Consider the following 27,742-nt stretch of genomic DNA (forward strand, 5'->3'; position numbering starts at 1 on the left):
GCAGGTGTTCTTCTGGCGGTGCGTGTGAAATGTCTTCATCCCAGGTACAGTCAGTGGCATATGTTTCAGCATGTCAGATGAATATAATTTCATGGGTTTTATTTTTTTCAAACGCCAAATAATCGCGATGCTTACGTTTACAAGCCAGCGTCATTATAGTAGCCTAGTCTATTGGTTACCGTTTTACAGAATCTATATGATACTTCAATTCAATGTTTGAGTGGTAGGTAATCACAATAACAAGCATGACAGCATCAGTCGGGCACGCCTCCTCCTCCTTCAGCTCACGCCAACGTGCAAACGCTGGTCCAATGTTGATCCTTGTCCTACCTTTAATCCGATCACTTTTTTGTTTCCTCTTATTGCTTTCCTCCAACAAAAACTTTTCTTTCTTATTTGTCTGTGCTGCTTCGGACATGACTATATTATCCGACGAACAAAGTTGGGCTCGCACGTCCGAATTTAAATAAGTGTGGGTGTTGGTGGAAGTTATGTATATGCCGTAAAGCAGTCGACTTTTGTAGTTCTTTTTGTTCTCGGGTTAATACCCGAATCCCGAAGTTTAAAAGTACGATTAAAAACGATACAGACCCCATCAAGCTATGGCAGACGTGCCATTCAACCTATTGTAAGTGGATGTATCATCACAAGAGTCTTGAAAATATATTATGAAGGTTGAAAAGTTACCTAGTGCTACTTTAAATAAATAAATAAATAAATAAATAAATAAATAAATAAATAAATAAATAAATAAATAAATAAATAAATAAATAAATAAATAAATAAATAAATGTATCTATTTATTTTGCAAAATTACATTTAATTTTTTAATATAATTCACAATAACCTCTTCCATTAAAAATAATTCATTATTTAACGTCCTTCATTATTTAAGACGTTTTTCATAGTACTATGCTGCATTTATGAATGACGCCTATTTGACGAATCATGTATTTCCAAAGCAGCCTTTTCCCAAAGATTTTTTTCATAATAATAGAGGACATTTCCCAAATTCTAACCAACTGGCAGTGGGCGGAGATTGTCTCTGATTGGCTTGAAGTTGAAGAGTCGACAGACATGACAGATCGATCTGTGTTTGGTGCAAGCCTGCAGTCTCCCTCTCAGAAACTGAAGCTTTCGCGCCTCGATCGCCCCCCGGTGAGCGGTCCCAGTATAGCCGCCCCTCTGTGTTTTCTAATGGACGCGAGGCAAACTAAATAATAAAATTACACTTCAAATATTTTTTCCCCAAAATTAGTTTGTGTCATTGAAGGCAGTTTATCATCACGATGATTTCATTTCAAGGGTTCGTTTTTAAAATAAGTTTAGTTTTAGTTAGTTATCTGATGTTTTATAAACGGGGGGTGCGACGTCATGATTGACAGCTGAGATCGATGTCTTCTCTGAATTAAGTTGTCACTGAGGCACTAACAGACTTTTTTCAGGATTTTTGGGAGCAGATTGGAGCTTTAGCTTTAATTTCTACATTTTCATAACTGTTTATTTCACACCAACATAATTAATTGTTCTGCATCTGCGAGAGTGTCGGCGGGCTTTTGATATCGCGACTGTACTTCCTGCTCTACTTCCTGCTCTCTACTGTGCAACTCTGGTCCTGAAATCACTACTGCGCAGACTCGGTCCCAAGATGTCAGTGCCGTGCAGGCCGCCTGAAAGCTTCAAATCTGGCAAGCGGAAACTAATGATGTTGAGTCGTCCATATTTTTTTTACGGTCTATGATGTGGTGTGGTGACATCACGCAACACCAAGGGTGCTTCTAATTTCTTATTTGTGACTAAAAATGTATTTTGACTCTATTGAATTTTCTAAAAACTATGAGAACTGTGGCTTTGTTTAGGCTGTGTTTTTATCTTGATCAATTCCTACCGCCATATTCATTTCCAATCAATACCCCAATTTCCCCCTTGTCCCCTTGCCAGACCCAGACAGAAAAAAGTAATCAATCTGAAAGGATTGACCAATCAGCGCCAAGCTCCGCCCACTGCCTGTTGATTGGCATTTGTAAAATGTCCTCTATTATTATGAAAAAAATCTTTGAGAAAATCGCGCTTTGGAAATGCATGATTCGTCAAATAGTCTTCATTCGTAAATGCAGCATATACTATTATGAAAAACATATTTTTGAAAAAGAACATTAAATATTGAAAAAATAGATTTTTAAACATAGCAATAGTGTGTGTGGAAGAGGTAATTGTGAAATATATTAAACAATTTCATGTAATTTTACAAAATAAACAGATTTATTTATTTATTTAAATATTAAATCAATTATTTCAAATTAAACTGTTACATTTAATTGTTGTTTAATTGAATTCATTATTTATTTAATTATTTCATTTTGAGTAATTTGGTCCTCCATAGTAGATAGGCATGCATTGTTGCATGCATGGGACGCGTGTCGCCCCCTAATGGACAACATCAAATTTAAACTCTAATACAGTTGTTATTATCTGGACGTGTAGCCTATAAAATAACACTAGAATCCGTGCTAAAAATTCTCTCCACACAGATATTACTTCACCACAAACAAATGGGTTAATCTCATTGGGTTATTGAAATATTTTGCACTGTGACATTACATTCACGATATTGATTAATCCACAAATGTCATTACTGTATTGAGCCGGTCTGTATTGAGCACTGTCTCACTATTTTCTACAATAATTATCATAACAGTTGGCCTACAGCAATAATATTAGACTGTGATTTTTAATTAGCTAAATTAAGGTAGCATACGTTAATCGGCAAAATTAAGTGCGGACACCAAATAATACCATGATGTAAAATATCTTTATTGCATGGCTATACTTAAATATTTTTATTACCACACTATGAAAACATGTATTTATCAATTAAATACTTTGATAACAAAAATGGGTAAATGTGTTTAATTAAATAAATATCATAATGAACTTCTTTACGTAAAATATGTATTTTCTATTTTGGTTTCTGAGGTTAAATTAGACCTGCGCTGTACATTTTCTTAGCTTCCAACAACCCCTCATAAACACTCTGTTGTGTACAGTTTCTAATGTGCATCTTCATCACCTGGTAACTCGTAGTTTCGCAAACAAAATGCGCAAAGCATCAACACGTTCAGCTGCTGTCGTGTGGGCCTAACAACCTTGCTCTAATCCTTCGTTTCACTCTCGTTTTCAATAGGTTGCAAACAGTCTGTATAGTTAATGGTAATTGGTGAGTGTAGGGCCTTTGCGAAATGACCAATGCTGATACGATGCGCAAATCCACTGCGTCGATCTGATTGGCTGTTGGGTTCAGCGAACAGACTTCAGTAGGAGCTAATGTAAAACCGGCACTTCGCCACACGCGCTGCTGCCAGTGTCTGAGCTAAAAGCTTAACAGCTACCGGCGCAAGAGGTGCTTCACTAAAATCACTTCAGACTCAACCCAAACACAAATTACTGATTCACTCTTGGTAAGTTTTTATTTATTAATTTATCTATTTAATTAAGTAGTTGAATAATAATAATAATAAAAAAGCTTTTATTACTTTATTTTAAACCTTTTTTGTAGACCGGTTAGCGTTCTGACTCTGATAGCTCGTGCACAGCTAATAGCCATGTGCTGGACTTATTTTGTATAAATACATAATTCCAACAGTTTCCATATTGAAATGTTTCTGATGTCAACGTATTACGCTTTAATCGAAAGCTAAGGTGGTAAGACTCACGGTTAGGCCGCTGGGCGGGTTTGTGTTGCTCGACGCTGTGAGGATTAGCTTTAGCCTTGTTCACCTCACCACCAACCGACGTTTCCGTCAGAGCGATCCCGCGTTTATCGAGCTATTACATTATAATATACGTTTTATACGGTGTTTACACGTTCGATTCTCTAAACTTACTTTCCATCCACGTATAATGTTATCGTTTGCTGTAGATAATGACAATCAGGTTCAAGCTTATGCGACAAAGTGCTGGGCACGTGCCTGATTCGTGAACGACGATTTAAGAAAACCATGCATTTTTGCTTATCTTGTATATCTGCCTGTATATAAAAACAAAAAAATCTCTAGTATTACCATACGTATGATAATGTGATCACAAAGGAATCGGGCTCAAGATAGCAACGCGGTGTGTCTTGGTCGGGCCTACTTGCGTTCATATCACAATGGATTCATCTGCTTAACTCGGCTTTCCATTGCCAATGATATCTCACCGTACACGAGCAGCTAAACCAACTTATGTTACTTTAAGGTGTGGCTATTTCCAGTTGAAATCCATAAAAACGGCATCGATTATCGACATGAAACGCCCTCATTATTTCACGATGAGTTTAACAAAGGGATTTGTTTCGGTTTCTCCGAAGGGTCTGTTCCAGTTCTCCCTTAGCAAATGAAGCGTAACGTTACCTCTAAAGTTTAGAGTTGTTCTAACTAGAAATGGGAATTGTCAAACTCATCCATCATGTTCTTCAAACCCATATATGACTGTTTCTTGAGGAACACGCGAGGTTACTGACAGTTCTTTGTGTTCACCAGGAGAAAGTCATATGGGTTTGGAACATCATGAGTGTGAGAAATAATGAGTCATTTTGTTTTAGTTGAAACCAGTTGACCAAAGAAATGGTGATGGAGAAGCCAAGTGCCCAGCTTGTCGGGCGAGAGTTTGTCCGACAGTACTACACCCTGCTCAACCAAGCTCCTGACTACCTGCACAGGTAAGGATCTGCTTCCTTCATAATCAGATTTTCTTGGCAAATGAGGTTTGCATTTGGTTATAATAAGGGATAGTTTACCTCAAAATAAAAACTATCCCATGATTTACTGACCCTCAAGCATCCGTCTATTATAAAAGTAATCCACACGGCCCGGGGTCTGTCGGAAGGTAGATATTTTATAACGTTTTTAAATGTGGATAATTTTTGTACAAAAAATGCATTTCTTTGCTTTAGATGGACTTGTTTATGAGGGATGGATGCACTTTTTTTAGGCTTCACATTTTAAGCTGCCATTATAAAGCCATTACATTGCAATTAGGGCTGGGATAAACGATTAATCTAGCGATTATTTTTCCGATGCATCGATTAATCTAACGATTAATTTTTCCTGTCCGATTCGGTAACGATTCGATTCGATTACCGATTATCTCCCCATTAATTGCCTAATAGCAATTTATACATGTTGATTTAATTATCTGAATAAAAAAACGAATTCCTTAACATTGCAATATATGTTTATTGCTCTTAAAATTCCAAAGTAAGACTATACAAGAGCAATGCATTCAATTAAACCTTGAAAACATAAAGTAGGCTACACACACACAAATAAATAAGTATTAACCTACAACAAAGAAACATATTATACGATTTTTCTATGTATGCAGCTCAGCCTACAGGCTATGCCCATCGATTAAATATCAACAAGTTGGTTAATCAAATCCGGGGACACACTGCAAGCGTGAGCGTCTCGGCTGCGTGGCGTGTCTGTTTTTGTTTCGGCTCACATGTTAACAGGTTGGAGTTTGCACACTGCCTGTGACGCGCGGAAAACGCGTGCATGCTGGAAATAGAAGAGCGCCTATTTTTCACGTGTGTTGGGAGCGTCTCCGGGCAAAATAGAATAGGAAAAGATGTTTATATATCATTTTGACACGAATACATATTATTAAATTACATTTTCATGTTTGAAAGTCTGTAGGTTTACATAAATGCAAATATATAGGCCTAATTGTAATAATAAAAAACGTCAATGATCGATTTTGAAATATTGCAACTGTCAATACAGAACGAAATATTCTGTAGCCTATTTTGCCGTCAATACCATAGATATGTGGCTACTCCCGACGTTGTCTTTGCTGTATCAGTAGGCTATTTATGTTTAACATTAGGAATAGGGCTTCCCTCCGCATCAATAGCAGCAGCAGCAGCGGCGCGTCAGACACGCTTCTAGTGTGCAAAGGCAGAGAAAACGCCACACAGCCCCGTGGCTGACCCGCAACAGAAACGCCACGCGCATCCGCGGCATGACAGTGAAAATAGTTACATGTGGAGTGCATTACGGGCGCCAATATTCCGTTTAAAACCGGAATAGTCCTGGGATGAAACTGCTCACTTAGAGGATGGATACCCTCGGTCACATCAGCGCGATTAGACATTGAACATTTTAAATTTAAAACAGCTTATTATGTAGGTAACTTAGCCAATGTGTCCGATGCTTTCACTTGATGCAAACGTTTGTTTTTGTGATTAAAATACATCAAATATTACCAAAACATCTGTCTTCCTGTGTGCAGAAATTTGTTTATGTAGCCGTGACAACAAAACGCGTGCGCGCATGCCTGTGATTCTCCGTGCGCACCGCGCGCCAACCCCATAGACTGTGGCCACCCCTCAAGCCTTGCACTTCTGAAAGTCTGAGGAGCCACTCGTGTTGCTACCATAGATATACATAATAAATAATATACTTAATTACATAATATACTTTATTATGTACATCTATGGTTGCTACTACTCTCCGGCGCCGCCATCTTTATTTTGAGTCTGACGAATCGACGCGCATATTTTGCGTCGACGTATTTTTTGCGTCGACGTCATCGATGACGTCGACGCGTTGTCCCAGCCCTAATTGCCATACCATTAATTTGTTTTTAAATATATCTGATCTGAAAGAAGAATGTCATATACACCTAGGATGGCTTGAGGGTGAGTAAATCATGTGGAAGCACAGTGCAATACAGCTGAACGGGTTGCTTTTATCTTTCTCAGGTTTTACGGCAAGAATTCATCTTATGTACATGGTGGTCTGGATAATAATGGCAAACCAGCTGAAGCAGTCTATGGGCAGTCTGTGAGTTTTAATTCGTGTTGTTTAAAAAAATAAAATAAATAATAATAATATATATATATATTTTAATAAATACTAATTATGGTTCAGTGTAGTTGCTCAATATCACTTTCCTTTTGAACAGGAAATCCATAAGAAGGTGATGGCTCTCAGCTTCCGTGATTGTCACACTAAGATCAGGCATGTGGACGCCCATGCCACCCTGAACGAGGGAGTGGTGGTGCAGGTGTTGGGGGAGCTGTCCAATAACATGCAGCCCATGAGGAAGTTCATGCAGACATTTGTTCTGGCACCTGAGGTATGAAGATTTTCACAAATGTGTTATCAGATGACATTGTTAAAGACTTTGGGTGAATTAACTTAAAGTGGAAATGAAGCATATATAAGCATTTCTTTAACACGTGTGTTTTAAAATGGGGGAAGACTACCTTGAAAAGACAATTGAGACCATAAGTCAAATTGCTAATGCATATCTCTTAAAGATGTCTAAGTGGAAACACTGGAGCGTCCTTTTAACAGCAGGTAAGCTAATTGTATTCAGTCTGACATCTTTAAGAGGAAGCATTACCACCTCCAACACGTCCACCTGGCATAATATGCTAAATGTATGTACTATGGTGAAGAGACCATGCAATACACAAGACAGATAAGCCTCCTCACAGCACATGGACTCTTAACACCATGGTCATCTGCACGCCAACACTTCTTGATGTCTGGACTTCAGTCCGCATCCGGATGTAATTTAATCTGGTACCACCTCCATTTTGTATTTCAAAAGAAGTAATTGTGTGTAAGGGATTAAAAGTTTGGATTTCCTGCTTTGATAAACGCATGTCAAAATCATTTTTTGTTTTGGAGATGGTCAGAAATTAAAGTGAAGGCGAGAGATTTAAATTTTTCCTCCGTGATTCGGTTGCCATGACATCCGGTGAGTGTATACTTTTGGAGTAATTGGGTGCGAGTTGCGCGACACAACACTTCACCGCAGTAATGCCTGTGCGTTGAATGCGTGTGGAGGATGTCATTGTCCAGGAAAAGTAAAGTTGACGAAGCAAATGGTTTTCAAAGATGATTGGACAGAGAGGTATGCGTTCATTTTGCCCCAATCCAGCACAAAGCCATTCTTTTTGATTTGTAATGAGACAGTTGGAGTTGTGAAGAGTGGAAATGTTAAACAGCATTATGAAACAAAACACTCATTTTGAACGGCAATATCCACAAAATACAGCGGTACAGACAGCAAAACTATGACAGATAAAGTCTTCATATAAATCAACAAATAAGTAGCTTGTGAGAGCTGTGACCCAGCAGGAGTGCTACAGAAGCGTGTTTCCGTCTTCTGATCCATGTGTTCTTACCATGTTTGGGTAAACCTATCATTGTGAGTGCATTCTCAGCAATGAACACTGTATAGAACTCGCACTGCAGCAGCTTGACTAATGAACGTTTAGGCCAGATTCTCTGTCTTGCCAACCACACCTTTTGTGCCACGATTTCGGCAGCTGATGAGACCGACAGTGCCATTTCTCACATTAGACTGCTCTGTATTTTGCACCATGTTATTTTTTCTGTTTTGTTAAGAAAAATCCAGACGCTTAAAGGGTTACTTCAGCGATTAGCATATGGCTTTGTATCAGTAGAAACCCTGGAGAATATTCAAATTATTGTGCTTTCCCCCCTCATATCTCCCTGAGACGAGAGATTTATGCATTTTATTTCTGGAAAAATTCCTCCTATGATGCAAAATGACGATTTTTGCATCATAGGAGGAATGTTTGCCCAAAGGCTAAAGACTACAGCCAGCAGAGGGAGCTATTTCTGCATGTTTTGAATCTGCACATGGGGGATGGGAGATAACACTCGGGTGGCAGGGAGAGCTCAGCTTGCAGACAGGATCATTTAAACGGAGCTATGGTGAGCAATGTAAGTCTTTTAACTTCTCAAATTCATTTCTATGAAAGTTAAGCTTGCAAAGGCATGAACTGAAACGCGTGCCAGACTGAACTCGCGTTGTGAATGTATGCCGCGAATGTAGTCGCGATTACCTCAGCTCTCATCACTCGTGCAGTTAGTGCTCTGGGCTGTGATACTCGCGCGGTGACTCACTCATTATATTGAACAGACACGTTCAGTTTTTAATTGTAGTGTCTTCTCTAACTCAGTCACAGTAATGAAGTTGGTGGTGTTGGGAATGGCCTCAGAGGGCAGCGAAGCATTCTGGGAATTGTAGTCTTTCATCCCCATGGGACAAAAATACATTTTCTGTCTTTTCTCAGTCTAGAAGGCACCAAATTCAAAAATAATTTCACATTTCTACTGCATTGATGACCCAGTTTAAATACAGATTCATCTTCCCAGCGCTGAAGTACCCCTTTAAATGAATTGTTTTGCCACTCTGGCACTTATTATTCATGTGTTTTGAATACAAAAGGCATTTAACAAGTTTTGTAATTACCATTAGTTCCGGACCGTTGTCATTGAAAATTCAGATTTGGACATTTGAACATAGACTGAGAAACCCTGGCGTACCCCATCCATACTAGGGATGAAACGGTATGGAAATTTAACAACACTGTTATAGGGACCCAAATTATCACGGTTATCAATATTATCACGGTTTTGTTCAAATGAGATGGTGTTTAAAAAGAACCAATGCACACACTAATATTTGAAAATGAACAAACAACAAATACATCAAGCAGCTCTTTGCCCTTTTTAAAGCAAGATTCTATTCTGTGGGATTTCCTTCCTTATATTGGCTGCCGTCAATAGCATTAAATAAGGCATAAATAATAATTTGGTGTAAATATAATCTTCATAAATATGTTAAAGCAATATTCTCATCAGTGTCCTATATCAGCTATGATGCAGTTAAATCTAGCATATTTTGTGTATGAGCCCAAATAGTAGCCTAAAAATCGAGACGCACCCTAGCGGCAGCAAATCTAATCTGCCCGCGAGTGACGTCTAGCAACTCTCCATACACTTCTGAGCTGTAAACGCCAAACTGGTCGGGCCAATCACATTGTGTATAGAGGCGGTGGGCTTAACATAATGACGACGGCAAAGTTGCGCTTGTGCTTCTAGTAAACAGAAACTGACGAACGGCGGTCTTTCGAATCAGCTTTGACCGCGAATTTGGAAGACTTGGAAGTGAGCTTTTCTCTGAGAAAAGAACAAAGAACGGCACTGAAGTCATTCTTAAAAAGGGAAGATGTGTTCGAGTTTTAACGACCGGATACAGCGACTGTTTAATCTGTCTATGCTTAGCGTAGAAATCTAGACGCACCCTAGCAGCAGCAAATTTAATCTGCCCGCAAGTGTCGTCTAGCAACTCTCAATACCCTTCTGAGCTGTATTCCCCTAACTCTTGCCGGGGCAATCACATCGTGTATAGAGTCGGTGGGCGGGGCCATAAAGATGACGGCCGAGTTGCGTTTGCGTGCTTCTAGTAAACTCAGAAACTGGCGAACGGCGGTCTTTCGAATCAGCTCTGACCGCAACTCTGGAAGATTTGTAGTTGAGCTTTTCTCTGAGAAAAGGACAAAGAACAGCACTGAAGTCATTCTTAAAAAGGGAAGATGTGTTCTGAGTTTTGCCGACCGGATACAGCGAATGTTTAATCTAACAAGGAGCTCTGGTTGGTGTAGCGCTATCCTAATGCGTGCAGAGGGAGTTTGAAAGACAACCGTTTATCCCGCCCCTCGGATTGAGCCCTGTCTATGGTGAGTTTCCAGACCAAACATCTTGATGTGAGTCTGGCTTGTCAGGCTAGTCTATGCTATCAACGAGCTCCGTTTCACCTTCGTTGCTCTGGTTGGTTGTAGCGCTATCCTATCGCGTGCAGTGGGAGTTGAAAGACAACCGTTTATCCCGCCCCTCAGATTGAGCCCCGTCAATGGTGAGTTTCCAGACCAAACATCTTGATATGAGTCTGGCTTGTCAGGCTACCCAAACAGTATCCCAGTAAAATAAATCATATCAATTTTTTTCATATGACCATTTATTTTATTAAATATAAAAAATCCAAAAGGTGTGCATTATACCCAAAAACAAGATGAACACTTTACAGTCAGTTTTATACAACCATGCATGCCACTGTTGTATGTAACTTCAGAGACGGTCCCTAAATTTGCGACTCTCAACCGTCAAGCCAACTTTATGCCAGTCATATCGGATGCGCTATGGTTCTGTGGTGTCTGTTTTAAACTATTTTCACTGCTGAAATAGGCTAGATCAAAAACATTCAAGCGTATGCTGAAGGTTACTAGCAACAGTGACTATTGTGTAGACTATTTATTGACACGACGCCGCAGCCGAAATACACCAAACAAACGGCAGGTGTTCATGTCAATCCCTGATTATTCCTTAAATGTCACCCTAGTTGTGTCTGAACGTGTTCGTTCATCTTTGGTTCAAGCTTCACGTTAGTATTTCCCAGACGTAGGTTTGGAATTGAGGTCAAAGTCCACTTGCCTTGCGTTCGCAAGTCTTCACAGATTTGAAGTGTTTCCCCTATTACTGTGACTTTCTTCTGGCATGTTCTGCCCTAGACAGGGTTGACCAGAGCATCCACAATTTATTTTCCCTCAGGACTTTTGTAAAAGCAAAAATATGGCCACACCTCAGATTTTAGAAGGCTGGAAAATCTCCCAGTGCTGTCACTAGAGGTCGACCGATTCATTGGATTTGCCGATTAATCCGCACCGATAACCGATTGTTCCACCAATCAGCTATCAGCAAAAATCAATACCGATAGTTTTTCCGGTTTGTGTCCGTTGCGGGAGCGGCTGAGAAGGCTGCTGTCATTACACAGTAGCCTACGAGAGCTCTGAGAAGGGTCTGCTGGCATTATACAGTGCGAGCGGCCTCTAGAGGCCAAATGAAAAACTATCACTGATTGTTTACATCATAGACCGTAAAAAAATATGGACGACTCGACATCATCTGTTTCCGCTTGGCAGATTTGAAGCTTTCAGGCGGGGGTGCACGGCGCGGACATCTTGGGACCGAGTCTGCGCAGTAGCGATTTCGGGACCGGAGTTGCGCAGTAGAGCGCAGGAAGTACAGTCGCGATATCAAAAGCCCGCCCACACTCTCGCAGATGCAGAACAATGAATAATGTTGGTGTGAAATAAACAGTTATGGAAATGTAGAAATTAAAGCTAAAGCTCTAATCTGCTCCCAAAAATTTCGAAAAAAGTCTGTTAGTGCCTCAGTGACAACTTCACTCAGAGAAGCCGTCGGTCTCAGCTGTCAATCATGACGTCACACCCCCCGTTTTTATAGCATCAAATAACTAACTCAAAGTAAACTTATTTTTAAAACGAACACCTGAAATGAAATCATCGTGATGATAACTGCCTTCAGTGACATAAACTAACTTTGGGGAAACATTTTTGAAGTGTAATTTTATTATTTAGTTCGCCTCGCGTCCATTAGAAAACACAGAGGGGCGGCTATACTGGGACCGGTCACCTGGGGTGATCGAGGCGCGAAAGCTTCAGTAAATGAGAGGGAGACTGCAGGCTTGGTTTACATCAACACGTGATGCTCCGCGCTTCACAGCTCGCGCTGCACAGAACGCACTGACACATCTGATGCGTGTTTAAAACACCAACAAAGAAACAGTATGGATACAGAACACTTCAGTACATGTTGCCAAATCATTAAAGTAATTGATTTGTTGACTGGATGCTTTAGTACATATACTGCTGTTCTTCCCCTGCTTTGTCCTCGAGGCTGACAGGACGCTAATATTAGCAGCAATGGTTACCTCAAAGCATTTAAAACGATGTAACTGAGAAACTTTTTTGATGTGAGAAACTGTATCATGCATCCAACAGAAATATAAACGCATTAGACGTCAATACACGTTCTTATTTTGATAAGAAACCCATTGTTCTAAAAAAGCGAACTGTTTGGATTTAGATGAAATGATAACACTTAATATAATACAATAATATTCAATTTGTAACATTAAGTAAGGTTAATAAATGCTGTAGAAGTATTATTCATTGTTAGTTTTATCTGTTAACCTTTTTTATGCACTGAACTAACATGAATGATTAAGGTAGAATTGTATTGATCGAATATTAATACATGCTGTAAAATGTACATTACATAATGCATTTAGTTCATGTAAGCTAGCTAAATAAATACATCATTGTTAACAAATGGGCTTTGCAGTCTGTTACCTGACATTTACATACATGTTTCTAGGTTATAGCTTAAGAAACATTTATTTGTAATATTTTAATGTTTAAGTTATTTTCTGTAGAATGTTTTTTCTGTTCATATTTACATATGAAATTTAACACATTTTCATGGTTCAGTACTTTTTTTTAATTTCTTGTAATAAAGTTCAGCACTGCATTTTTACCTGTTATTTTATGTATTATTATTATATTTTAATCTAGTATCTTTTTAAAAACTATCGGTCGATTAATCGATTATCGGCAAGCGTGGTCCAACCTAGCTATCGGTATCAGTAAAATCCACTATCAGTCGACCTCTAGCTGTCACTGCCTTCTGCCATTTCTTCTCATTCAGAAAAGAGCGATAGGATAGGATACCACAACTTTTAAAAATCGTGATAATCACTGATGGTTTTAATGATAATTCAATTGTAAACTATATTACTAAACGTAAGTACATTTTACAGTGGTTTATCGTGAAACCGGTAATCTTTTCATCCCTAATCCGTAATTACGGCAGGTAGTTTTTAACTACAACTAATTTCACCCGTAACGGTAGTACTGCTCTTCCCCTTGCCATATTGGTGCACATGCATAAGCAGTTTGACTTCTTATGGGCTCAACAGTTCTTTCAAGTTTTTCTTCAAGTAATTTTTTCTTTAAAATGGTTAATTTAATTGTGTGTGTGTGTGAGATGGGATGCAACAATTATTTATGCACACACAAAGTGAGGAAAATAAGTATTTGAACACCCTGCAGGGGTCTGAAATTATTGTCGTAGGTGCATGTCCACTGTAAGACACAATCTAAAAAAAATCCAGAAATCACAATGTATGCTTTAAAAAAAAAAAAAAAAAAAATATATATATATATGTATGATTCCGCTGCAAATAATTTTAACACTTGTCTATCAGCTAGAATTCTGACCCTCAAAGAACTGTTGGTCTGCCATTAAAATGTCTACCTCCACTCCATTTATTATCCTAAATTAGATGAACCTGTTTGAGGTTGTTAGCTGCATAAAGACACCTGTCCACCCCAAACAATCAGTAAGAATCCAACTACTAACATGGCCAAGACCAAAGAGCTGTTCAAAGACACTAGAGACAAAATTGTAAACACCTCCAAAAGGCTGGAAAGGGCTACGGGGAAATTGCAAGCTGCTTGGTGAAAAAAGATCCACTATTGGAGCAATTAGAAAACTAGAAAATGGAGGAAGCTAAACATGACTGCCGATCTCCCTCGGACTGGGGCTCCATGCAAGATCTCACCTCATGGGGTCTCAATGATCCTAAGAAAGGTGAGAATTCAGCCCAGAACTACATTGGAGGGGCTGGGCACTAACCTGAAGACCTGGTACCACCGTTTCCAAGGTTACTGTTGGTAATGCACAAAGACGTCATGGTTTGAAATCATGCATGGCACGGAAGCTTCCCTTGCTTAGATCAGCACATGCCCAGGCTCTTCTTAAGTTTGCCATTGACCATTTGGATGATCCAGAGGAGTCCTGGGAGAAAGTCATGTGGTCAGATGAGACCAAAATAGAACTTTTTGGTCATAATTCTACTAAACATGTTTGGAGGGGGAAGCATGATGAGTACCATCCCAAGAACACCATCCCTACTGTGACGCATGTGGGTGGTAGCTTCATGCTTTGGGGGTGTTTTTCTGTGCATGTGACAGGGTGACTGCACTGTTTAAGGAGAGGATGACTGGGGCCATGTATTGTGAGATTTTGGGGCACAAACTCCTTCCCTCAGTTAGAGCATTGTCATGTTGGAAGACCCAGCCTCGACCCATCTTCAATGACCTGAAGCACACAGCCAGGATAACAAAGGAGTGGCTCTGTAAGAAGCATATCAAGTTTCTGGTACCTAAACCAAATAGAGAATCTTTGGAGGGAGCTCAAACTCTGTGTTTCTCAGCGACAGGCCAGAAAATTTCGTTTTAAAAATGTAATGTTTTAAAATTTCACATTTAAAGAAATCTAGTATATGACCATGTCTAACATGTATTCAAATGTAAAACCTATAAATAAGCCATTATGATCTGCAATACTTTAAGCAACTTGACTATTATTTATTAAAGACCCATACAGGCACTTTGTGGGTAATAGTATTACAAATGAAAATGATTGTTTTTCCGGCCACAAAATGACTAATTGGCCTCTTTGCATTGGATTTCTCTATTTTAACCTTAACTACTACATTAATTGTAATATAAATATTAGAAGAAAAATTAAGTGGTCATTAATTGACCATAATTATTGCACGTAGTATTTAGTACCAAAAGAGCTCCTCAAAATATTCAATAGATATTACAACCACCAAAATAGTTTATTAATAACATTTATTTAATTGAAAAAGGGTGTACGGTCACATTTGACTATGATAGTAAGGAATATCTCAGGGCTGAATACAAGAGCATAACATTACAATGTTGCATCTCCGTCACTCTCCATTTTAAAATGACACTGTAAATGCGGTTGATGTAATCAATGCACACTATGCTGTACTGTTTACCAAAAAATGCTGCAAATACCTGTATAGTGAAGCTTTTGTCTATTCCAGTGTTTCCTAACCTTTTTTCAGTCATGGCACCCTTTGAAAATTTTCAACATTTTGTGGCACCCCCTCGCATAAGTTGCGCTAGAGGTGTAATGGTACAGATTGCGCACGGGTCGGTTTGTATCACGGTTTTAGGTTCACGGTTTCAGTACGGTTCAGTATTTGCTATGTTCAGGGGAAAAAGGACTACTGTCAAATGATCAGGGGAAAAAGGACTACTGTCAAATGAAAATAAGAACAAATAACTTAAATACAAGCAGCAGCACAAATAAATACTATTGAGCAAAGATAAGAATACCTAAAAACAAATGTTAGACCTACCTGAAAAGCATTGTTTAATTTAGAGAAATGGAATAAAGTAATCAAATTAGGGATGCACCGATCCACATTTTTTTCACTTCCGATCCCGATACCTGAATTTGGATATCTACCGATACTATTCCGATACCAGAGCTGTGTTTGCTTTAATATTATCATCATTATTTTATATGATTCTAAAATAAACTCCTCTCAATCGGCAAGTATGATATTTATGTATTAGGGATGAAATGGTATGGAAATTTCACATCACGATTATAGTGACCCAAATTATCACGGTTATCGAATATTATCACGGTTTTGTTCAAATAAGATGAGTGTTTAAAAAGAACAGATGCACAAACTTTAAACATTTCAACAAGTTTTATATTTAAAAATCAACAAACAACAAATAAATCAATCAGCTCTAAGCACTTAAGCTAGATTCTGTTGGATTTCCTTCCTTATAAATCGCCGTTGTCAATGGCAATGCATAATGCATAAATCTCTATTATATCTCTAATATACGGTATAATCTCTAATATTATCTCTGATGAGAATATTGCTTGAGAATATTACAGTGTTCTATCAGCTATGACACCTTTAGTTTGTGTATGAGCCCATCCCATACAATATCCTAGTGAAATAAAGCATATATCCAAAAATCCAAAAGGTGTGCATCATACCTGACACCTAGATAAATCATAAAACTGACTGTAAATTGTTTAAGTCACTCTCTTCAAATACTATTGAAGTTAGAAACGTATACCAATGTTTTACGTAACTTTAGAGACGGTCCCTAAATTCGCGAACGTCAAGTAGACTTTATGCCAGTCATATCAGATGCGCTAGTTCTGCTGTTTGTTTGAAAGTATTTTCGGGGCTGAAATAGAACAAATTGCCAATCACTGTATGCTGAATGAATCTCCTGCGTAGTACATTGCACAATCTTCTCTGCTTTTAGTGTAGATTTCAGTGAGAGAGCTGTGCGCGCTCTGAACAAAACTTCGGCTAATCTGAACGACTCTGATTATATTCATAAACTCAATAGAAACACGTGTGATGCACAACGCAATTATAACAAATGGATTTTGAGAAGACCATAATAAGTTCAAAGTGGCTACTGTGAGTGTTACACGCGCCACAGCCGATACAAACCCGCAGATGGCGATTGTTAATATCATTTAACCTAGTCTTGTCTGAACTTATCTGCTTTTTTGAATGTTTGATTGCGTTCGGTGTGTATGACGCGAGGGAGCTTCCACCTCTCTGAATTACGGTTTTGCAAACATCGTCTTGCTCTGTGGTCACGTGTATGGGTAGCCACAATGCTGCTCAATGCTATGGTGCTATCTGGCTGCAAACTGTGGAATGGATTTTCAATGGTCTCATTGAGCCGCGCCTCCATTCAGGAAATCCATTCCATAGTTTGCAGCCAGCTAGCAGACAAGCAGGCAGGAGTCATTTCAGCAGACCATGTTAAAGCGCAGACATGGCTCATGGATATCGGATTTCTCCGCTGGTTGGATCGGGAAAATCTGATACGTGAATTAACCTGGTATCGGTCCCCATACTAGATCAGATCGGCCCCATCCCTAAATCAAATGTAAAATAACTGCATATTTAACTGTTTGAATTAAATTAATCCTTATCAAACTTACAAAAGCTATTCAATCAAGAGCAGTGTGTGACGTCTTATTTTTGTTTGACATTAAACAGACAGCAGTAAAGGCTACTGCCCCTTTAAGAGCTAATGCAAGGATAGTTCTCGTATTTTCTGTGTAAGTTCACTTAAGGCATATATACAGAGTAGGCTACTGTCTGTCTGCTTGGATACTCATCAAGATGGACATTTTGACATACTTTTTGTGTGAGTTTGTCCGTTCAAGCACAGGATTTGAAAGAACTCAATATTTGCGCGCTGTGAGAAGTGTGGGTTTAGGACGAGTGCACAGAGACAGATCTCATTTGCGTCTTCTGGCTACATGCGGGTGATGACGGTGAAAATGACTGGTCATATCCGTGTGTCGCAACTGTTATTCAACGTCTCTGATTTTAACTTTTGTCAAACTAAATGCGCCAACTTGTTTAAGACTTTAGTACAAATTAGTCTGTGTGGGAAACACTGTGACATCATTCCTTCAGATAATTACAATCTGAGTTATATTAAATGTACTGGCTAATCTAAGCTTTATAATGGCAGACCAAAATGTCAAGCCCACAAAACTGTGTACATCTATCTTCTGAGGATCGGTTTTTGTAAGTGAAATATCCATATTTAGCATTTATAAAGTAAGAGTATATAGAGCATCTGGCACACTGCTTTCGGTGTTCTCGTATGTACACTTTTTTTTATAATGGATTGATGCACTTGGCTTCAGATTTTGTGCTGCCATTATAATGTTTGGGCGGCAGTGGTTCATGTAAATTGTCTACAAACCGTAAGGTTAGTGGTTCGATCCCCGGTTCCACCTGACCAAGTATCAAGGTGTCCTTGAACAAGACATGGACACCTGCTCCCAACGAACTGGATGGTGCCTTACATGGCTGACATCGCCGTCGGTGTATGAATAGGTGAATGAGGCAAAATGTAAAGCACTTTGGATGGCCATAGGGTCTGTTGAAAGTGCTATTTAAATGCAGTCCATTTTACCATTAGCAATAAAAAAACAGGTGCAAATGACATTCTGAGTTTAAAACAATATCCTGATTGTTTTAAAAACTCCTATTTGTTTGTCATTTAGAGTTTTTTAATATTTGTGTTCATCTGAAAGTCATTTACACTTTTATTTAAATCCTGCCCACTCTTTAAACTCCCAAATAAAACTATTTTGTTTTTTTTCCACTTCCCTGCTGATGGTCTCGATCTCCACACTTCTTTGCCGTCTTCCGTGTGTCCATGGCGTAGAATGAGGGCGTGGGGGAGGCAGAGACTCGAATGTATAGGGGCGTGTTATTCTAATGCCGATCGTTTTCAACCGTGGCATTTATCAAGGGCAAGTATTGCGTACACCTGGATTGCAGAGTTGCACACCGCTCCATAAATCAGGCGGTGAAGGGAGTGTAAGCATAATCTTACGCCAACTATGTCCGTTTCTATGCAAGATTGATAAATGAGGGCCAATGTCTCAAAAGAAATCTATACTCATCAGACCAGGCAACATTTTTTCCAGTCTTCAACTGTCCAATTTTGGTGAGCTTGTGCAAATTGTCCTATTTGTAGTGGAGATGAGTGGTAACAGGTGGGGTCCTGCTATTGTAGCCCATCCACCTCAAGGTTGTGCGTGTTGTGGCTTCACAAATGCTTTGCTGCAAACCTCGGTTGTAACGAGTGGTTATTTCAGTCATAGTTGCTCTTCTATCAGCTTGAATCAGTCGGCCCATTCTTTCTCTGACCTCTAGCATCAACAAGGCATTTTCATGGTTGTGTGAGAGTCCCAGTAACTGAGCAGATTGTGAAATACTCAGACCAGCCCGTCTGGCACCAACAACCATGCCAAGCTCAAATCACTTCTCTCCCATTCTGACATTCAGTTTGGAGTTCAGGAGATTGTCTTGACCAGGACCACACCCCTAAATGCATTGAAGCAACTGCCATATGATTAGATAATTGCACTAATGAGAAATTGAACAGATGTTCCTAATAATCCTTTAGGTGAGTGTAGTTTACTCTACTCTTCTCCCAGTTCAGCGGTAACTTACTTTCATGTATTTCGTATGATGAGGATGAATTTACATGTAAAAGTTGACAGATCTGATTCTCTAAAGCGCAAACTAACATGGTGCATGGTGCACCGCACATTATAGATCAACTAACATAATCATTGACACAACACATTCACGTACACTTATTTGAAAATCTGAATGATGCATGTTTAGGACAAATTTGATGATGCACTTTCCATGCTGCTCAGCTTCCCTGCATCCTCTGGTATTTTTCAGATGTGATTGCATTTAAACTACTATATATCAAATATAAATGCTATTTTTTCATTTCATATCTCAAAAAAATAAAATAAAAATCAATATACTGTCCATCCCTAATTTGTGCAGTGAGTGAAACTAAAAGCCGGCTTACTATTGGCCAATGTTCATGTGCGTGTGACACTGACAAAAGAGCATATATGATGCAATTGACAGGCGACTGCTTCACATGTCCAGGTTGCTTGGTTAAAATGGCAACAACAAAAAAATCCACAATTAACAAATAGCTAGAAAAATTGGGAATATTCTAAATATTCAACTGAAATGAATAAATGTCTGGCCTAAAAAGACTGGCCTAGTGGCTTTTGGATATTTTACTGAAGAAAAAAGTTACTGTTAAAGTTGATCTGGGGGATTTCTTTAGCATCTGTTTGTATCAAATTATTCCTTGTTCAGTTATCACAGATGATGAAATAGAAATTCACAGAATGTAGTGTCTTGGAAGCATTAACTTGTTCTGGTCTTCAGTGTTTGATTTGGTGCAAGTGTTCTTAGTAATACAATGGCTATAGGCACATTTGGCCTTTTTGACAACAAATTAACTTTGTTTCTCTCTTAGCTTATCAATAATAAAATACATTTAATTTATTTTTTATTGCTGTAATCTTTTAGGGAACCGTTGCAAATAAATTCTACGTACACAACGATATCTTCCGGTACCAGGATGAAGTGTTCGGTGACTCTGACTCAGAACCTCCTGAGGGTGAGCAGCTGATATTGTTGGTGTATTTCAGGCATCTTTAGAGTTATCCGTCTTCCAATTCCTCTTGCTGTGAGCAGATGTCTTCATTTTTCTCCTGTTGTTCACAGAGTCTGAGGAGGACGTGGAGGAGCTAGAGCGAGTGCACTCGCCTGAGGTGGTCCAGGAGGAGTCTGCTGGATACTACGAACAGACACCTTGGTAACTTGTATTTAGTTTTTGGCTCATTTAATATAGTTCAGTTTGGTAGTCACCTGAGTAAAGCAGGATGCAAATCGTGTGGGTGTGTTGTAAGTCAAAACAGACCACACGCTAGTGTTTCAACGGATCACAGAACTCATGCTGGGTCCTATTACAGTTTGAGTCTAGAATTGGATTGGCAAGAGAAAATATTTTGAGGCTAGTAACTGCTTTCCATTCATTAAAGCACACTTTAAGTGTTCGGGTACCACAGCAAAAACAACTTGCCTAACTAATAAAGATTGAACAGTAAGTAAAAAAAAACACGTGCAACATTTGTAACTGTTTTTGTATTTCTTATTTAAAGTAATTTCTAACTAGTATTAATTTCAGGTACAGAAATGTAAAATAATTGATTGATAGGCTGCGGTCATTTTTAAGACAATGCAGCAATCTAATATAACGTTACACATCTGATTTTCTTTCTCATTCTCAACTGTGTTTACATTAGGGCTGGGTATCAATTCAGATGATTCGATTTCGATTCACAAGCCCTCAAATCGTTTTGATTCTCGATTCAACTCAAATGAATATAGATTTAATACAAATTCTATAGGTATTTATAAAAAAGAGCAGTGAACATAAATGGGTTATTAAAAAGAAATGAAGAGCCACAAACCTGTATATTAAACTTTTTTTATTTTAGGTTCACCTGAGTACATTAAAACAGAACGCATCTCTAGATTTCAAATCCATACAATTTTTAAATACAATTTTGATGCAACGTTATTCTAAAAAAAATGATCTGAGAAGTATTTTATGGATGTTTTGATACATTTGTTCTAAAACTAAAAAGGATATTGGATGATTTTTTTTTTTTTTTAGCAATTTTCAGTACACAACAAGCTTTTGCGATTTCAACACTCTTCGTGTGTGCATTTACTTTTCATATATGAGAAACGCATTCATTATTTATTTTTTACAGTCTATGGTTAATTCCTGGACACCAGTAGTTGCCATAGTAACGGACAACAATACCTTAAAGTGTTGACTTAAGTTGACTGTGGACTAACTATTTGAGGAAATCTGTTTATACAGGGTGTCCGTGGGGTTTTAAAAAGTGATAAATCAAAATTGTCAAATTTAAGGCCATTAAGTGTTAAATGTGGTCTGAGGTATTTTTTTATTTTATTTTTTCAAATTAGGTATTATTTTTTTCAGACTTATCAGGTGTCCTATTCTGATTGAAATTCTGTTAGTTTGTTTAAATACGGGCTTTAGCATATTTGGGCACATAAGCAAAGATCTTTCGTCGCCGTCTCAACGTATGTTTGATACTGACGTCATATTCAGTGGTCATTCGGCATCATCTCAGAACACTGCACGCTCAACAGAAGTGGCTGGCTTACATTTTATTTTAGACCTGCTTCAAGGCATATCTTCAACGACTATCTTCATAAGAGCAATCTTAAATGATTTATATAAAGTCTAAAATGAACAAAAAGAGTTGAGAGAATGAGGTGAGATCCATAGACAGTATATAAACAGTGAGATCCGCGTGTCTGTCTGCTCTTAAAGGGACAGCATATAAAGCTTCCTGTCAGTAAAGTTAAAGAACAAAGGGAACAGAGAAAATGACTCGCTGCTCTTGACTAAATAACTTGTGTAGCTTTAAAAAGGATTAACTTTTTAATATATAGTTTATGCAGTGCAGACTGCATCTAACTAACTTTATTCAATTTCTGTATATTTCCTAACTGTTAAGACAGGAAGGACAGGAGTAAACATGACCTTTATTATGGGTTTATGTTCGCATTGTTTTAAGTTTTCTTAAATTAAAAACTTATATTTTTGAAGGCTAATAATAAATGTAAAAAAAAAAAAATCTGTAGCTGTATTAATATCAGTAATACTGGCCTTCATTCATAAAAAGATGCCATTTACACTTTTTTAACACTTAAAATATACTGGCTTTATGTCGTTTCTACATTATTTGATTAACTGGGAAATTATTATATTAAAAAATATATACAAAAACATACAAAAACATTCATTTTTTTATTGTGATTAATCACAGAAAAGGTGTAAAGTAAATATAGAAAAACACAGAAAATATAAAGTTTTAAATCTATTGACAGCACTAGTTTTTAGTATTTTGTTAAATTCAACAACTTATCACAGTTATAGAAATGTAATATTTGGCTCAGGTTTTGTTGTTGGAAAAACACTAAATAATTGCTGAATTGCAAATTATTAATTGAAATCAAATGTGTATGCAGTAATGCTTCTCCTTAACCAACCTTTGTGAATGTTGAGATCTATTTTACTGTGTCTGAATAATAACTTATAACAGACTTCCTCCAGGTGTCGATTCTAAATCTCTTATTTTTTTATATGTTATATATGTCAAAATCTGTGTAAATAATAGAAAGGTCGCTGATTAACACTTGCAATTCAGTGTCGCGATGGTTTAAAAAAAAATCTGAAGGTAGTAAAAAAGGTATTAAAAAGTAGTAAATTTAACTTAAGGATTGCTGTATATACCCTGTTATAATATAAGCTATTAGGGCTTGAATTATTGATCCTGCACTGTATATGAACTATAATTTATGGACTAATTTGAATATTTCTATAATGGTTAACGTACGTGCTTAAGTGACTGCTCAAGTTTGATCCTAATGCCAGGCAAGCATTGGTGTGTATGTGATCTATTTTTAGCTGTTGTGTGCTTGGCTGTGTGTGTTGTCACATCAAATGGTTCCGCAGATTTTTAGTATTACTACCAGAGACCTACGATTACTACAGCATTTCACCTCAGCATTATAAAAGGCAACAACGCACCGGAAGCTGCCATTTAAACAGTGAATGGATAAATGTGAGCCTCTTGCTCCTTTGTAACCGCACAAGGCAAATGGGTGACATCTAGTGGCAAAGACTAGTAATTAGATTTACGTTAATCTTCTGTTCAATGTTAGCAGAAATAAATATGGAAAAAAATCGATTTGTGGAGTTTGAGAATCGTTTCTGAATCTACCAGATTTTAAAAAATGATTAATCGTAAAATCGTTTTTTTTTTGTTTTTTTTGCCCAGCCCTAGTTTACGGTCACTTAACTTTCTGTTAACCAACTGTCCTTACAAGAATACTTGCTGAGACAGTATTTAGAAGATTTTGTCCATCCAAGCACAACATGATGATCCAATACCGAATTAAATTCTCTTTTGCCTCTTCTAGCACTAAAACGGTTTAATATATATTAAATGTTTAAACTGCCATGACAAGACATGCAAATTATAAACTTTTACACAATGGATGGTAAACTTGTAATTAAACTGGTCCACTTTATTTATATAGTGCTTTTACAATGACGATGGTTTCAAAGCAGCTTCACAGTGTTAAACAGGACAATATTGCAACAATTTGATTTGGCAGATCAGTATTATAGGTTATAGAATTAAGTAAACCTAACCTAAACCTTTATTTGTATATTAAATTGAATAATTTGAATCATAATTTTAGTGTCCCCAACTGAGCAAGCCAAAGGCAACCGTGGCAAGGAACCAAAACTCCATCCGGGCATGATGGTGAAAAATAAACCTTGGGAGAAACCAGGCTCAGTCGGGGTACCAGTTCTCCTCTGGCCTATTATCAAACAGTTTATGACTATTATTCTGGCAACCTTACAGGTCAGAAATCATATTGGATCAGAATATTTGAAATTTCTGGGTATCATGCAAAAGACTGGTTTATTTAGGATGGCGCGTCGATTACACTAGAGTATGAATACATGAAAGGTCTGCGTTATTGTGCTGGAGACGGGTTTATTGAGGATGATGTGCCAGTGAGGAGTATGATCCATTTAATCCCTGGCGCACACACTTCAATTTTGATTAGTTGCATTTTGATTAGTTGCACTTTGCCTTTGGTTATTACAAGTCTGTATTTGGTTTGCTGCCTTTTTACCACCATGGTTTCATGTAAGTCTGTGCACTTACAGCGTGGAGCCCGAGGGGCCGCAAGAAGAGGTGTCTCTAACTCCAGAGCCCCAGCCTGAGCCAGAAGCAGAGGTGGAGCCTGAGCCAACAGCTGTGGAGCTGAAACCAGAGCCCGTCAGCCAGCCGGAGGTTCATGTTGAGGAAAAGGCTCAGAGATCTTCCCCTTCTCCCACACCTGCGGACACCACACCCACCATGCCAGAAGACAACCGGGTAAGACCACCTTCATTCATCACTATTGAGTCTTTCTTGTCAACAGATTGTGTATTTTCTACAACTGTACAGTCATCCCAAATGGATAAGTGAGATTAAATGCTTTCTTGTTTTCAGCCATCTTCATGGGCTTCAGTCACTAGCAAGAATCTCCCACCAGGAGGAGTGGTCCCTGCCACAGGAGTCCCTCCACATGTTGTCCGAGTCCCTTCAGCGCAGGTAAGACGCTCGCTATACTTGTTACTCCATTTAAAGAACTTAATATATGTATAGGAAGTCTTTTTATTCCTGTCCTAATGAAAACGTAAATGTTACAATTTAAGGGCAAGTCGCAAACCCTTAGTTTTATGTCCTTGTTATTTTAGTAATTGCTAGAAATTGTGCATACATGCAAATAGTTCTCTGAAGCCTAATCCCAACCCTATAGTAAATTTTGATTCTTGTTTAATACTTGAACGTTTAAATGCACTAACATGGACACCAAAATAAGTGTAATGTAAAGTCAAACCATGTGAATTAATGTTCACTAATCTAAAAAATGTGTTGTAATAGTTCAGTTAATTTTGCATTAAATTTCGTATGCAGCTTTATTGCCACATGTCATCAATTGTGATTTGTGATCTATAGCCACGTGTAGAGGTGAAAGCAGAATCACAGACCACAGCACAGAGACCCCAGAGAGACCAGAGACCACGTGACCAGCGACCAGGACCCTCTCCAGCTCACAGAACACCGAGACCAGGAGGTGTGCAAAAGTCTAATGAATCTAGTATGGGTCCAAATTTTTTATAATTTTTTCCAAATCTTTTGATGCTTTTAAAAATATTTATGAAAGACTTCATTAGCAGAATTTGTAGTTTTTTTAATCTTATTGGCTCTGGCAAAACTGCTTAAAGCAGCCTGAGCATTGTAATGAATTATATGTCTGCATATAAAGTGTCTTCTCCCATGAAATTGAAAGTTAAATTAAAAGTGCACATCATGGCTGCTCCAATAAAAATCTGAATGGACTTGAATCATATGTTTAATCTCTGGTTTAGCTGTCCGGGAGGGTGAGAGCGGGGAGTCGGAAGTGCGGCGGGCGGTCCGGTATCCCGACAGCCACCAGCTCTTTGTTGGAAATGTACCTCACGATGTGGATAAGAATGAGCTCAAGGAATTCTTTGAACGTAAGTGAATTGAAAAGTGTTGTTTCTACCAAAGTTTTTAAACTGCAGATCCTCCTCTGGCATGCACTTACGTGTTTTTTTTTTAAACAGAGTACGGCACTGTCCTTGAGCTGAGAATCAACAGTGGTGGAAAGTTGCCTAACTTTGGATTCGTGGTATTTGACGATGCTGAGCCTGTGCAGAAGATCCTCAGTAATCGGGTATGTGACTTGTAAATGGTGTGTGGTATGGGATATCTTAATGAAAGATCATCAGAATTAACTTTACTTTTTTCTTTTCTGGTGGTAGCCCATTAAACTGCGAGGAGATGTTCGGCTGAACGTAGAAGAAAAGAAGACCCGCTCGGCCCGCGAAGGTGACAGGCGGGACATCCGCCCCAGAGGCCCAGGGGGACCGCGTGACAGGATAGGCGGGTCAAGAGGACCGCCTGCCCGCGGAGGCATGGCTCAGAAACCCAGTTTCGGAGCCGGCCGAGGCACGGGACCCAGCGAGGGCCGCTACGCAGGACCGCGTCAGTGAGGCAGCTCCCACTTCATTCACTGCTGATTAACACAGATGGCTTCCCTGTTCCCTGTCTCCATCCCTCACTCCAGGACCCGGAGTGTGATTTATTTTTGTTTCTTTATCTGGACTTCCTTTTATTTCTGAGATTGAACTTGAATTTGTTGTAGAAAAACAAAACTACTTGAATTGGGGAAAGGAGAAACCTAGCATTTGGTTTTAGAGTTCTCTCCCTGTTTCTTAAAGGAACGTGTTTTTACTGCTTGGGCAATCCTGTGTATTGCTAGCACCCGCTTTCAGGTCAAGTGCAAGTATGGTTTTATTTGGAATTGTTGCCAAGTCAAATCATGGTTGTGTGTGAGTGACTATCTAGCATGTAAAGAATCCTGTTTGCCTTCTACTGTTGCACTTCATCAAGAATGACAACATATTTTAACAACTCCACTGATGAGAGAACAAAATAAACTCTATGTACTATTTTGAAGCATGGTTGTGTCTTGTCTAGGTTGAGATGTCGACTGGGCTCATGGTAATGGAAAAATAGGAATTTTTAATTGACCTCTAGGCCTGAAACTATAACTCTAAAATGTTTCATGTTTTCAGTCATTTGTAACTGCAAGACAATAATTAAGCACACAAAAACAACAAAAAATAAGAAAAATATAAAACGTGTATTTGAGTCTGAAATATTTTTTTTTTTTCAAAAAGGTAGGTTTCTCAGTAGGTTTTACAGGTTAAATTGAAATTTAAAGTTGGTTCTAAAATACTTACTCAGTAGTAACAAGTGATGGGGAAAATCATGGATGTCAATGTGAAATCACAATTGACTGTATGGTGTATTGCTGTATTTATTATAAATGACTTATCCATGCAAGGTTTTTTAAATGTGCATGCTCATGTGTATTCTCTAATCACAATAACTTCCAGTCTCCGTTTACTGGGGCTGTCATTCACATATCACAGCAATTGCAAACCACAACCATCCCATCAATTCACCATGGACAAAATCAAGTTCCAACCTACAGTTCTTCCTGTTAAAGAAGCAGTTTCATTCAGATGTTACAATAAGGAAGAAAAGGCTATTGCAATTTTTCATGTCGGCTTCAATCATGCATG

General features: G+C 38.4%; 1 protein-coding gene across 2 annotated transcripts; it reads left to right on the top strand.

The window, feature by feature from the left end:
• Positions 1-3,299: 3,299 nt before the first annotated feature.
• Positions 3,300-27,105, top strand: g3bp1 (GTPase activating protein (SH3 domain) binding protein 1). Of its 2 annotated transcripts, none has more exons than XM_067457818.1 (12): positions 3,300-3,458; positions 4,583-4,699; positions 6,746-6,827; positions 6,949-7,122; positions 20,482-20,572; positions 20,680-20,770; positions 24,746-24,956; positions 25,074-25,175; positions 25,584-25,725; positions 25,997-26,125; positions 26,216-26,325; positions 26,414-27,105. In XM_067457818.1, the coding sequence occupies exons 2-12, from the start codon at positions 4,605-4,607 to the stop codon at positions 26,642-26,644; spliced, it is 1,458 nt and encodes a 485-aa protein (XP_067313919.1). In that variant the 5' UTR covers positions 3,300-3,458; positions 4,583-4,604; the 3' UTR covers positions 26,645-27,105. The 2 variants fall into 2 exon arrangements, with proteins under 2 accessions (XP_067313919.1, XP_067313920.1); XM_067457819.1 differs by having other exon boundaries at positions 25,584-25,701.
• The last annotated feature ends 637 nt before the right edge of the window (positions 27,106-27,742 follow it).

Source organism: Pseudorasbora parva, chromosome 11 (assembly GCF_024679245.1).
Source record: "Pseudorasbora parva isolate DD20220531a chromosome 11, ASM2467924v1, whole genome shotgun sequence".
In the NCBI taxonomy this organism is placed as follows: domain Eukaryota; kingdom Metazoa; phylum Chordata; class Actinopteri; order Cypriniformes; family Gobionidae; genus Pseudorasbora; species Pseudorasbora parva.

Excerpts from the sequence above, each read along its gene's own strand:
- g3bp1 (XM_067457818.1), top strand. The coding sequence starts at position 4,605 with ATGGTGATGGAGAAGCCAAGTGCCCAGCTTGTCGGGCGAGAGTTTGTC. Across the intron at positions 6,828-6,948 it reads AAGCAGTCTATGGGCAGTCT|GAAATCCATAAGAAGGTGAT; the intron begins GTGAGTTTTAAT and ends CCTTTTGAACAG. Across the intron at positions 26,126-26,215 it reads GCTCAAGGAATTCTTTGAAC|AGTACGGCACTGTCCTTGAG; the intron begins GTAAGTGAATTG and ends TTTTTTAAACAG.